Raw genomic sequence first — 13,014 nt, 5'->3', positions numbered from 1 at the left:
GCTCCCCCATCCCTTGTGGGGCTCCAACCATCCTGTTACACAAGCTATGTATTGGGTTGGCCAAACAGTTCGTTCGGGTTTTTCCGAACATCTTACAGACAAACCCGAACGAACTTTTTGGCCAACCCAATACTATGGGCCTGCTTGGGCCCTGTGCAGATGGTTTACTTACAGGGAAATGTTTATTTTTTCTGATTAAAAGTGAATCTGTACCAATTGTGGAAAGCATGGAAAATACCAAAAAGTATAGAGAATTAAGTAACAATTACCACCATTCAGAGAAAGCCACTGGTAACATTTTAACATATTTCCTTTCAGTCTTTTTTTCCCATTCTTTTCGCATAGTAGAAATCACTCTAATTTACATGCAGTTTTGTATCCAATTTTCTAACATAATAAGACAGAGAAAGCATTTCCATATAGGAAGAAACTGTTTTTAAACATCCTTTTAAATGACTGCATTAAAAGCCTGCCATGTGAGAGTGCAATAGTTGGCAGTCATGCCCCTAGTGTTTCTAAGCGATGCTTTATTAAACTTAATCTATTTTGGAGCCAGAAATAAGACTCACCAGTTTTTGGGGCAGGTGGTGGTCATTATCCAGAGCCTTCCACAGCTCTTTCAGGTGTTGCATGAATTCATCGAAACCCGCACTCGTGTCCAGCTCATACAGCAGGGGTGCAAAGCCCTGCACAGCATCGTGGAAGCAAGCCACCCGATCCACGTCGATGTCATTCTCCCCCGCAGAGATGGAGGCCAAGTCCACGAACACTTTCAGCTCCGTGATGCCTGGGGAGGGAGAGGCAGGTGAGTGCAGGGCTACCCCGTGATGACATGAGCCTCAAATCCGGGACAATGGTCCTTACTGAAGCTATAAATGGATATTCAGTGGATTTTTAGGGTTTTTATCCACTTTTTGCTTTCGATAAGAACCTGGGGCATTGTTTTTTTTTTTGCCATTTATGTTGATACTGCTGACCAATACCTGACCTAACTGAACAGCATCAATGTCCAGGCATTGCATGGGGCTTTTGTGTATCTTACTTCATGTAATCACACAATATTGCCATTTCGTTACGAAAAAGACAGTAACATGTTGACAGTTATCTATAAAAAACGGCTGCTCACTAATCGAAATCTGTGCATCACTGTGGCCCGAGGAGCCCACAGCTGAAAGCAGCGAGTCTGTGATGAGATGAGCAGGCGGCCCCTCCCCTGTCCCTGCACACCAGGGCTGTCCACCTTCCCTCTTCCCTGGCTCCATCTCCCCTCCATGAATTAATTCTGCCAAAATCACCAAAGCCACAGAGTTAAAAAGACTGCCAAGCCCTTGCGCAACAACAGGTAGATGTGATTAAGCCAAGACAAGCTCGCCTTGGCTTCTAGTAAAAATCAACCGGAGGAAAAAGCTAAAGGGACACAATTTTAAAGAAAATGATCCCTTGCTGTTCACAGCAAGCATCCAGAGTGAGAGGGAAAAAAAGTAGCCAAGGAAATAGTTTTTACACCAGAAAATGAGCTATACTGTCCTGATATAAATGCTACCTACAATCAACGAGGCACACCCTGCACATTTACCAAAGAATACAGATGAAAACTTGCTAAGAGACTAGACTTAATTATTACCATCACTAAGAGGAAAGGAGAATTATAGGGCGTGATAGTGGGGCGAATTATTGTTACAATGGCAATCATATTACAAGATATAAATGTATCAAATCAATGTGCCATACGCCCTAACTTTACACAATGCTACATGGCAAATATATTTCAATTAAAATGTTTTAATTAAAAAAATGCAGATGGCATCTCATGGTCCTTTACTCAGAACATGATCAAGGGGAGGGGCCGCCCATAAGTTTAGGAAGACCACCCTATGAACCATCTAAATATGCTCCAGACTTCCGGCCACCACAGTGATGGACTGTACCTCCGAGAGCCTCCCGGACCCAGCTGATGAACTCCTTCCTCCGGGACAGCTCCTTCAGACACTGACACCGGGTCTCACTGACGTCCTGCAGCAGCTTTTTGGCACGGATAAGCTGCTGGTTGATCCGGTCCAGTTTTTCGTGGCGAAAGTTGTCCAAGACAGTCTAAGAAAGTCATCAAAGAAAGTTGTCAAAGAGAGTCTGCAAGAGAAGGTTGTATGTGCGCTGGAGCTGGCTCCTGGACCCCCCAAAACAACAATGTTGACCATCCCAACAGTCCTTCCCACCAAACTTCCGGGATTGGCAGGTGCCTGAAGTTCTTATCCCAGATTGGACACTGTAGCCGCTCTTGCTGTCCCCCCTCGATCCATAGTAACTACAGTTCCTCTGCACCTGGCATTCTGCTAAGTAAACCTACACAAGAACCCTGCCAGGTGCACCTTGTAATTTTTTCTATTTTCTAGGTAAAGAAAAGAAGGACCAGGACAGTGACCTACTCAAGAACACGCTGCTGGGCTTCAAGCTTACATGTGCCAAATTCCAAATTTTGTGCTAAATTTTAGTCCTCATCATACCTGTCTACACAATAATATAGGTCACCGTATACCTTATAAACGCTCACCTAAAAAATCAGAAAGCAAAAGACTCACTTCTTAACTGTAACAGGTAACTTACCATGTGCCGCTCCCAGCTAAGCACTAGATGTGGAGAGCTGACAAAACAAATGGCTTTTTGGCTTCTAGAACCTAAAGAGCTCAGGTGACTCTTTACAAATATCAGATGACTAAAAGAGGATCATTGCCTTTTCCTAAATTCATGATCCTCCTGCCGATCCAAGGAAACCCACACTAGCCAAAACAGTCACACTATTGGTAAACAAAGGTAAAAACAAAGCCCTTGGCATATTCAGGCATCGAATAAAATGCAAATAACATTGAAGGAAGCTGCAACATCATCTTGCCCAGTTTTTAAGAGCTTGAGAGCGGCACCCCCGCCACCCCCACCCACAGTAGTCCCCAGTAAATAACTTACAAAGCTTAGTAAGGTGTGGAGAACACCAAAGTCGCCGGTCAGGGCCAAATTCTCTTTGACCTTCAAGATGACCTTGGCTGAGTCGACAGCCTGATGCAGGTGATGGTATTCCTCGATCTGCCGGACTCGCTCCTTGATCCAATCTTTTTGGTCACTGGGGTACAGAGCACACATGGTCTGGAGGTCTTTAGTTAGGTCGCTGTATTTATTCACAAAGTCTTTGAAGATGTCATCGATTTCCCCAAAGGTGACCTCCCCTGACTTCAGATCCTGATACAGTTGCGTAAACCTTTTGAAACAAGGACCATATAAATATTGATACATCTCTTCAGGGTGAAATATTTTCCTTTCCAACTCCTCCTCTGGCTCACTCAGCTCCTGGGCGGCTTCTCTCCAGAAGATCTGGAAGATGTGGCTGTCCTTTAGCAAGTCTGCATTTCTGGCCATTTCTTGGACTTCAGGGCTCAGGTTGTAATGTGTTGTCCACGTCGAGTCGAGGGAGGTGGCTGACAAGCTCACCGTCACGACTTGGTTTAATCTTTTCCCGCTGAGGTCTTCCGAATGTCTTTCAGCAATCTCTCCAAAATCCACTTTTGAAACCATAAGAGAATGTCAGAAGTCAAACCTCTAGTCATGATATCATTTCATTTTACTTTCCCAGTTTTTACTCCCCTCGCTGCTCTTAAGGAAATGCAAGTGAACACACTTGCTGGCATTGTTCTCAATAAGAATCCCTAAGTCTCCACCCTCACCTTGCTCGTCAATTTTCATGACAAAGAAAGCTTTGCAATTTCTGGGAGAAGATGACAGTCTGACATCTGCACATGCTTCCACTCCCTCCCCACATTCTGTTCCAATGATAGAAAAGAGATTGTTTTTCAAAAGCCATAAAGCAACAGGGCTGGGAAGGATAGAAAAGGAGATCACAGCAACAAAATTTGGGAACTTGAAAAGCAGATGTGCTAGGGGGTAAATGATGTCTTAAGCCTCAGAACGTGGGGTCCTAGCCCATGGTGGGGAAACCTGAGTCTGCCAGGTGTCTGGTGTCACAGACTTCCCCCAATGCACAGACACTGGCTGCACAGGTAACTGGAATTTGGGAGGTGGTGATAAAATAAGGAGGACTGGGCTGAAAGTCTGCTTAAGAAGTCATCAAATAGCCTCATTTTCATCCCTACCCATTCCATACGGCAGGTTGATGGCACCTCGTTCCACCCTGGCAAGCAATGGGTGGTTTATATTTTAGAGAGGATAACACGGAGGGCTCTCTGGATTGGGGGTCTCAGGTATATGGCAGAATAAAGGCATTTCCAGGCACGTATGCTTTGTCAGGAAGCTAACAGACGGTATGTACCATTAAATTTAAGAAGAAAGGAGAACAGAGGATACAGGAAGAAGGAAGGCAGTAAGACTAGATATACATATTGGACGCTGAGAACCCTCCAGACCTCATTTCTCTCTTGACTCCCAAAACCTGGCAGCGGGGCCTATACCTTCCAGGCAAGAGACTGGCGATCTAAGTAGCCCAAGAGAGAGGAGCTAAAGATACAGGCTATTTCAAAGCCTAGCCACACCACCCTCAGAATCCTCCATTAGCGTGTCAGGCACCTCTCTTAATATAAACAGATAAACAAGAATTTCTAGACAGATGGGGAAAGTCTCTAACATAAAAAATAGATATTAAAACATACCAAGAGATAAAAGCAACTCGGAGGAAATAGGAAACTATTCAAGATAAAGAAAAAGAAACCCTCTAAATCAAAAATATCAATAATCTCAGAAAGATATGATACTGCAACCATGAACAAGAACAGGATAGCAGAGAAAAAGGATCACTCAGAGGAAAAAAAGAGTTCTTGTAAATTAAATACATAAGAAGAGAAATTTAAAAATTTACTGGAAAGGTTAGAAGGTCAAATTAAGGAAACTGCTCAGAAAGCAGAACAAAACACAAAGAGATGGAAAATAGGAGAGAAAATGTATGGAAGTTAGATGACCATTCCAGGAGGTCACATATCCAACTGTGAATTCCAGCAAGAGAAAAAGTAATCACTTAACTAACACAAGAAGTTTCCCCAGAACTCAAGGACTTGGATTTCCAGATTAGAAAGACCCACTTAATTATGCCCAGTACAACAGATGGGAAACAGACCCATTCCAAGGCACATCATTAGGAAATTTCAGAATAAGGGGGACAAAAAGATCTCAAGAGCTTCCTGAGAGAGAAAACATGTCAACCACAAAGGCTAAGAATCACATCTGACTCTCAACAGCAACCCTGCAGAGACCATGGAGCCACAAATCCCAAATCCTGAAGGAAAACGTTTCCAGTCTGTACCTCTGCACCAAACAACAGATCTCATGTACGGGCAGACATTTTCAGACAGGCAAGGACTCCTGTGCCCCCTTCTCAGGAGGGACCAGAGGGTGTGTTTCACTAAAACACAGGAGTGAGAGCAGGGAGTCATGGGACCCAGGACACAGATCCAGCTGAGGACAGAAGCAGGACAGCCCTAGGACTGCATCCCTCCAGTTTGGGGAGAGTCCTTCTGAAAAATCAAACTGATTGCCTTGTGAGGAAATTCAAACGGTTGGTAAAGAGTCTGGGATTGAATTTAAAAACAAATACATTGAAAACAAGGCATAGGACAAGACAAGAATTTTAAATCTAGAGAAAACAGTTTGCAGAAGAAATGGAAGAGAATCATGGTATGTTTCATGGCTCGGTTATGAACAGTGCATTTACACAGTCGTGACTATTTAAACCCTGAGGACTGATCTAATTAAAATTATGATAAAATTGGAGGAAAGGGAGGTTGGACAGGTTATGTGTGTATGGCAGAAATTGGAAAAACAAGGAGATTTAATCCTAATTTTCCACAATGGATAATGCTTAAACCTGAAAAATCAAGGAGATATTTAAGCATGCTATTTAGAGATATGGCAGTAATCACCAAAAAAATTTTAACTCTGTTAAAAATTAACACATTTAAAAAAGCCTCCCCTCCAAGATAAAAGGCTGCTACTGTGATACACTTTTATCATATTCTATTTTGACCCTTCTCCCCTGGGGACACCTCAATTTTGTTTATTTTAATGCTTAAGAATATCACCTTTAATCAGGTCTTTTACCCTCCCATACAACTTCAGGAGAGAGTCAACATATGTTTTCTCATTCTTTAGAGTGACTAGTTCATTCTTTCTGAGACTCAGCACTTCCTTCATAGCGTGTTTTTTCTCCTGGGCTGGAAGACTTGTACTCTCTGAAAAAAAAGAAAAGGAAACCAATAGAACACACAAACATCCGCTTGTGGCAAGACATTTCTTCCACCCACATGAACACGCCCGACGTGCTGAGCTATGTGGAGGGTGACGCAGGGGGCTGCGTGCAGGGCCACTCCAAGACGTCCCCGTGTCAGCAGCACGGAATAAAAACAGCCAGTGCTCTGACACGGTCAGTATCTTATCACTTTCCCATTATTTTCCTATGGATTAGAAGCCATCGCCTGTCAACTTCCTGGCGAGAAGAGCCACTAATCATAAAGACGACAAAGATCACCCCTCTACAAGACACACAGGCAAACACAGACGCTTCTTATCGTCTAACCCCTCATGAGCCTGAAGTCCACATCTCAACTTACTTAACTGCCAGATGTCAAGGAACTGATTCGTGTGTTTTATGATCAGCTCCAGTTGTCCAACTAAAATCGCTCCACTGATGAGGTCATTAGTAACTTTTCTGAACACAGAGTCAGCAGTGGCCATCAACTTCTTGCCTTCATCGGTAATATTTTCTAATATTTTCTCATTGATTCCTGATCAAGTTAAGAACAGAGTTAAAACGGTGGGCACCCCACTTCCTTCCCATGTTATTGAATTCCCAGTAACTTCCTCATTGCCCTGACCCAACTTCCATACAATAAAGCAGTCATTCTGTGTTTCCAGATGTGCTTCTCACATCCCTCGATTCTGCTTTGCCCAGGAGGTTTACATCTCACCCAAATTCATCTCCCAAAGGACTTCCTGCTTCATGAAGACGATTCCTCAAATGACCAAAGTCAGCCAGGAGAACCACGTTTCTCAGTTATTTTAAACCTGTGCCCTCCTCAGTATACTAAATATCTTTCTTAAACTAGACATCACCGCCTTTAAAATCTCCCATCTTGAGAACGCTTAGAGAAGAATAAACTGCACTAGGGATGCACTGACACCCAGTGAGGGTTATCTACGTGGTCTTAAGGAGGCATCTTCACAGCACATGGAAACAAGATAAACATCAGTGTGATGGCTATACTCTACACATCTTGGCTATCTTGCAAAATTTTGAATGTGAATTTTAGGATCAATTCAGAGGGCAAAATTTTCAAACATACTTAACCACCAGAAGGTTTCTCTCCCAGTCATACTAGGGTCATACAGTTGGGTCATGCCATTAAAAGCAAATAAAGCAGCTTTATTCACAATTGCAAAATCTTGGAAGTATCCAAGATGTTCTTCAGTAGGTGAATGGACAAACTGTGGTCCATTCACATAATGGAATATTATTCAGTAGTAAAAAGAAGTGAGGTATGAAAAGGCACCTTCAATGCATGTTGCTAAGCGAAAGAAGCCAATCTGAAAAGGTTACAGAGTGTGTGATTCCAACCATATCACTTTCTGCAAAAGGCACAACTGTAGAAGAGGGGAGAGGGGAGGGATGAACAGGTGGAACACAAGGTTTTAGGGCAGTGAAACTATTCGGTATGATACGGTAATAGTGGATGCACATCATTAAACATTTGTCAAAACCCGCAGAAAGTACCAGAGTAAACCCAATGTAAACATTGGTCTTTAGTTATTAATAACATATCAATACTGGCTCATCAGTTGTAACAATCGTACCACACTGAAGCAAGACATTAATAATAGAGGAAATTGTGTGTGTGGAGGGGCTAAATATGGGAAATCTCTGTACTTTCTGCTCAATTTTTCTATCAACTTAAAACTGCTCTAAAATATAAGGTCTATTAATTTAAAAGACACAAATGTAATATTTTCAAGTGAGTAGTTTTTAATCATTACATAGGAATTCCACATCAATCTTATTTTATCGCTACAACAACCCTGCCATTGAAGAAACTTAGCTTTTTGTTTTATGGCTGTCCCAGTAATTTGATGAAACTGAGACGCAAAATAACCTAACTGTGGTGCTTTTCCACTAGATCTGAATCTAAAGACTCACACATAAACCTGAATATAATGTTTTTAGGGAAATACACATCTCCCTCTCTTTGGTCACAAACGCTTGGGTCATGGAATGTACGGGTAGAAAAATCAGGCAGTACTTAGTTTTTGCTAAGGTCACCAGTATTGGATCGGACATTTATATGGATCTCAGAATAACAAAGAGAGGGTTTTAGACTCAGACACACTTGGGTTTTGATTTCAGTTCTTAACACTTATTCTTGGCAAGACCTTGGGTAAGTCCTATCACATTCTCCACCTCAGTTTCTTTGTCTGAGGACCCTCAGGACCACTTCAAGTATAAGACATCAGCATGGTAGCTGGTGTACAGCAGGTATTCTATGAATGGTGGCTTTCAGTATTAGTTCTCAATTACAATACAAGATACTATGAACCTTCCTGGGTCTTTCCATCCAAGCTGCTTCTTTTGGCAAACATCAACCCATTCGAACTGACTCACAGGTCAAATACTCTGCCCTACCCTTGGGTCAGGAGGCACCACTGGACAGAGCACATGTTCCCAGCGCCCTCTGTGAACATACCATACAACTTGAAGAGATGATTGATTTCTGGCCAAGTGAGCAGGTGATTCAAAACCTCACTTAAGTCATCTACAAATTCCCCTCTACTTCTCGGCCAGGACTTAGTGATCACAGCAGACACAAGGGTGCCACATTTCCTCAAGTCATTATAAGAGATTTTCTCAAGGATACTGGTCTGAGACTACAAGAAAATGAATAAAGAGAGGGATATTTAGAAGGTTTTTTTGGTTGGTTTGTTTTTGAGTAACAGAAGTAAATTACCCACCCAACAGCATTTCAGAAATCCCTCATAACTACTTTTACAAAGCCTCAAAAAAACCAATTGTAAATAAAATGCTTAACTTTTCTTAGGGCATGTCCATTTTCCTGTGCACTGTCTCCGTAAGTGATGAACACTGGGGATGCGGAAACAGGTACCGACAGACAGATACAGACACAACCCACAAGTCACCCCCCTTTCCTCTGGCTCAATGCCAGTTTCTACATTTTTCTTGGGACTTTCACATTATGAAAAACATCAACCATAATACAAGTAAACCATTAATACTGGTATCCTTTGTATTCCTAACTGTAATTCTTTTAAAGCTGCCTACAAACAACACATAAATTTTAATTCTCTTTCTAAGTGAATTGATAAAATCTTTTCAACTTCATACATTTTTCTTCCATAATGCTTTGCTAACCTTTGGGGTCTTTTACTGCATGCTAAGCAAGTGTCATTAGCAAGCAATAAAACAAAGGCTGGGTAGGTGGCAATGATAATAATGGGGCATTTAGGAGCAGCCTGTGAGATTTCTGGAGGTCACCTGTGAGTTGCTATGATACCATGCAGTGGCAGGAAGCTGAGTGGCATTTCAAGGAGTGGGTACAGGGTACTGGATTTCAGGCTGGGGAGGGGGATGCCAGAGCCCATTCTTTGCATCAGTGCAGGGTCTCAGAACCAGCGGCGCTTCATAGCCTTTAGCTGATGACGACAGAAGGCAGGTGTGAACCCAAACGCAATTCCTGAGTGGGGAAGGTTGTTCACCTGGCAGACCGAGCCCACGGCTTCAATGGCACACATCTCAAAGCGTTTCGATACACTGTCTTCTGCGCCTCCAGCATCCCAGTTAGTGCTACAGAAGGCAGAGATCTGGGAGAGAGGCTTCTCCTGCAAGACAGGAAGATGAGGGTGTGAGAGGTTTGGCGTGCTGCACTCTCAGACACTATGGAATGAAAACACCCTAGTAATTTTCACTTTCCTACGACTGTATCAGCTCCCCATTACTTTGACCTTCTTCCCATCCCACGCTAAGCATGTCCTCCCTGTCTCTAACCATTAGACCAACAAGGCAAAAATTCAAACCAGACCAAGAAGGCTAAAATTCCCACTTCGCAGAAAAAGCATCCGACACAGCAGCTTGCAAAAACAGGTAAATTTAAAAAAAAAAAAAAAAGGCTTCCCTGGTGGCGCAGTGGTTGGCAATCCGCCTGCCAGTACGGGGGACATGGGTTCAAGCTCTGGTCAGGGAAGATTCCCACATGCCGTGGAGCAACTGAGCCCATGCACCACAACTACTGAGCCTGCGCTCTAGAGCTTGTGAGCCACATCTAGTGAGCCTGCGTGCCACATCTACCGAGCCTGCATGCCACAACTACTGAAGCCCGCACGCCTAGAGCCTGTGCTCCGCAACAAGAGAAGCCACCGCAATAAGAAGCTCACACATCGCAACAAAGAGCAGCCCCCACTCGCCGCAACTAGAGAAGGCCCGCCCAGCAATGAAGATCCAACACAGCCAAAAATAAATAAAATAAATGTATAACAGAAATATAAAATTTTTTAAATTAATTAATTAATTAATTAATTTAAAAAGGTTTCTTCTTTGCTTCTCTTTTCCTAAAAAGATCCATTTAACAGTTACGTAGAAAACCCTCATATCACATTTTTTAAAACCCGAATTTTCTAGGGTCACAGGCCTTAATTAAAAATGGGGAGCACTTTTGTGTTGTCCCCACTTGTCACTGGGTTTAATAGGGCTCTTGTCACCAACAGGCCACTTAGAGCCACAGCATATAGGGTTAGTGCCTATTAGAACCCCATGCATGCTGAGGGTTCCCCTGGTGCCCCGACCTTGTGCCCTTATTCTTCTCTGGAATACCATCTGCGGTCAAACTATTAAGGCTGAATCAGAAACACAGAGTCATATGAACCCCATGCCCTGTCCATTCAAATGCAGTCATCACATGTCTTAGTTGCTTCTCACGGTCTGGTTTTACCGACTTCCAAAAAGAACATCCCCCGACTTTCAGTACCTGTTTGAGCCTCCCTTCCATGTCCCCCAGCAAGGATTCCTTCCAGCCATGCTCTGCAGGGAAGTTTATTTCCACCAGTCGCCTCCAGACCTGCAAAACCCACATGTAAGGGACAGCCACTAAGACACCTAGATGCCACAGTGTAATTCTATGAAGGAAGATGATTATGCACAGCGCTTCGAAGACACCTGGGTTCTGACTCATCTTTGTCAATGGTCTGCTGTGTCACTGGCGTGTCAGGGCAATCCACCTTAGCCTTATAAAACGAAGGGTCCTGACTGGGACAGGTCACCTCTACAGTCCCTTCCACCGTGTAACTGGTTTTTAACCTGAAAGGATTTCCCTCCATTGTTTTATTTCAAAAAATTTCAAACGTAACAGAAAGTTGCAATGACAGCACAAGGACACTCATATACCTTCAGCTAGACTCCCCAGCGTTTAAAGTGACTGCTTTATCTCTTTCTCTTTTGTGCTCCCTTTAGTCTCTCTCTAGAAATAGGCATTGTCTCTGCTGAACCATTGGAAGGAAGTTGCAGATGTCATGCCCCTTGGCCCCTAAGTCCTGGGCAGGCATCCCCAACACTGTGTGCCTTCTGCTACACGTGGTAGTACAGGTGTCACTCTGAGGCCAGTTCACGTGGGTGTGACCTTTCTCGAGGAAGGGTCCCTGCCCACATTTCTCTCATCGTCCACAGGTGTCCTTCCTGACTGTTTGGGTCATGGATCCAACTGACGGGCACACACTGCATTTAGTTACCATGTCTCTTTTCCAGAAGAGTTCTCCGGCCTTTTCTGTCTTCCCTTCTGTTATGATGATGACAACGTTGTTTTCTTTTCCATTATGGTTTACTACAGGATATTGAATATAGTTCCCTGTGCTATACAGTTGGGCCTTGTTGTTTACCTATTTTATATATAGTAGTTTGTATCTGTTAATCCCAAACTCCTAATTTATCCCTCCCAGACCCCCTTTCCCTTTTGGTAACCACAAGTCTGTTCTCTACGTCTGTGAGTCTGTCTCTGTTTAGTAAATAAGTTCATTTGTGTTGTATTTTAGATCCCACATGTAAGTGATAGCATATGGTATTTGTCTTTCTCTGTCTGATTTACTCCACCTAATATGATAATTTCTAATATGATAATCCTCTTCTGGTCATTACTCATTGTGATACTCAAATTGCCTCAAATTTGGCTAGTGGGAACCCCTGCAAGCTAGCTTCTGTCTCCTTTTTTAAAAAATGTAATCATTTTAGATGTACAGAAATACTGCAAAGATAGTATGGAGAGTTCCAGATACTCTCAGCCCAATTTCCCCGAGTGCTAACACGTTACGTAGCCATAGTACAGTTGTCAAAGCTAAGTAATTAGCATTGCTAGATTACCATGAACAAAACCACTGGCTTTATTTGGATTTCACCACTTTTTTCCCATGAACATCCTTTTACCATCCAGGATCTAACCTAGGATATCACCTTGGATCTAGTCCTGTCTCCCTGTGACATGTCACCACTCGACTTCAAGCACTTCTACTGTCTGGCAATACAAGGTGTTTCAGGCTGGCCTTTCACTTCTTCAGCCCCACCTCTAGAATTTGCTGTTCTTTCCAGAAGCACAGGTTTGGGGGGTTTTTGTTTTGGTTTGGTTTGGTTTTTTAGGGGAAATGACATTTAGAAGCCATGACTAGGGCTCTGGGTGTGCTCACGGACCTCGATGTCACGATCTCTAGGCCCTTTCAGTGGATGGAGTCAGGAATTGTTGTTGCTTTTAATTTTTTAAATTTTTTTAAAATTATTTATTTTTGGCTGCGTTGGGTCTTCATTGCCGTGCACGGGCTTTCTCTAGTTGCGGCGAGCAGGGGCTACACTTTGTGGCGGTGCACAGCTTCTCGTTGCGGTGACTTCTCTTGTTGCGGAGCACGGGCTCTAGACACGTGGGCTTCAGTAGTGTGGCTTGCGGGCTCTAGAGCACAGGCTCAGTAGTTGTGGCGCACGGGCTCAGC

General features: G+C 43.3%; 1 protein-coding gene across 5 annotated transcripts in view; it reads right to left on the bottom strand.

The window, feature by feature from the left end:
- RNF213 (ring finger protein 213) overlaps positions 1–13,014 on the bottom strand; it is a 115,168-nt gene that overhangs the window by 53,135 nt on the left and 49,019 nt on the right. For all 5 annotated transcript variants that reach the window (XM_059908490.1, XM_059908487.1, XM_059908486.1 and 2 more), the window contains 8 exons: positions 11,016–11,105; positions 9,751–9,873; positions 8,724–8,904; positions 6,600–6,773; positions 6,072–6,221; positions 2,959–3,548; positions 1,929–2,091; positions 570–787 (listed from right to left, as the gene is read on the bottom strand). In XM_059908490.1, coding sequence (XP_059764473.1) covers positions 570–787; positions 1,929–2,091; positions 2,959–3,548; positions 6,072–6,221; positions 6,600–6,773; positions 8,724–8,904; positions 9,751–9,873; positions 11,016–11,105 — 1,689 coding nt within the window. The remainder of the gene's footprint in view (positions 1–569; positions 788–1,928; positions 2,092–2,958; positions 3,549–6,071; positions 6,222–6,599; positions 6,774–8,723; positions 8,905–9,750; positions 9,874–11,015; positions 11,106–13,014) is intronic.

Source organism: Balaenoptera ricei, chromosome 20 (genome assembly GCF_028023285.1).
Source record: "Balaenoptera ricei isolate mBalRic1 chromosome 20, mBalRic1.hap2, whole genome shotgun sequence".
Classification (NCBI taxonomy): Eukaryota; Metazoa; Chordata; class Mammalia; order Artiodactyla; family Balaenopteridae; genus Balaenoptera; species Balaenoptera ricei.
The sequence above is the reverse complement of the archived record's forward strand: the minus strand, read 5'-3'. Positions and strand labels throughout refer to the sequence as shown.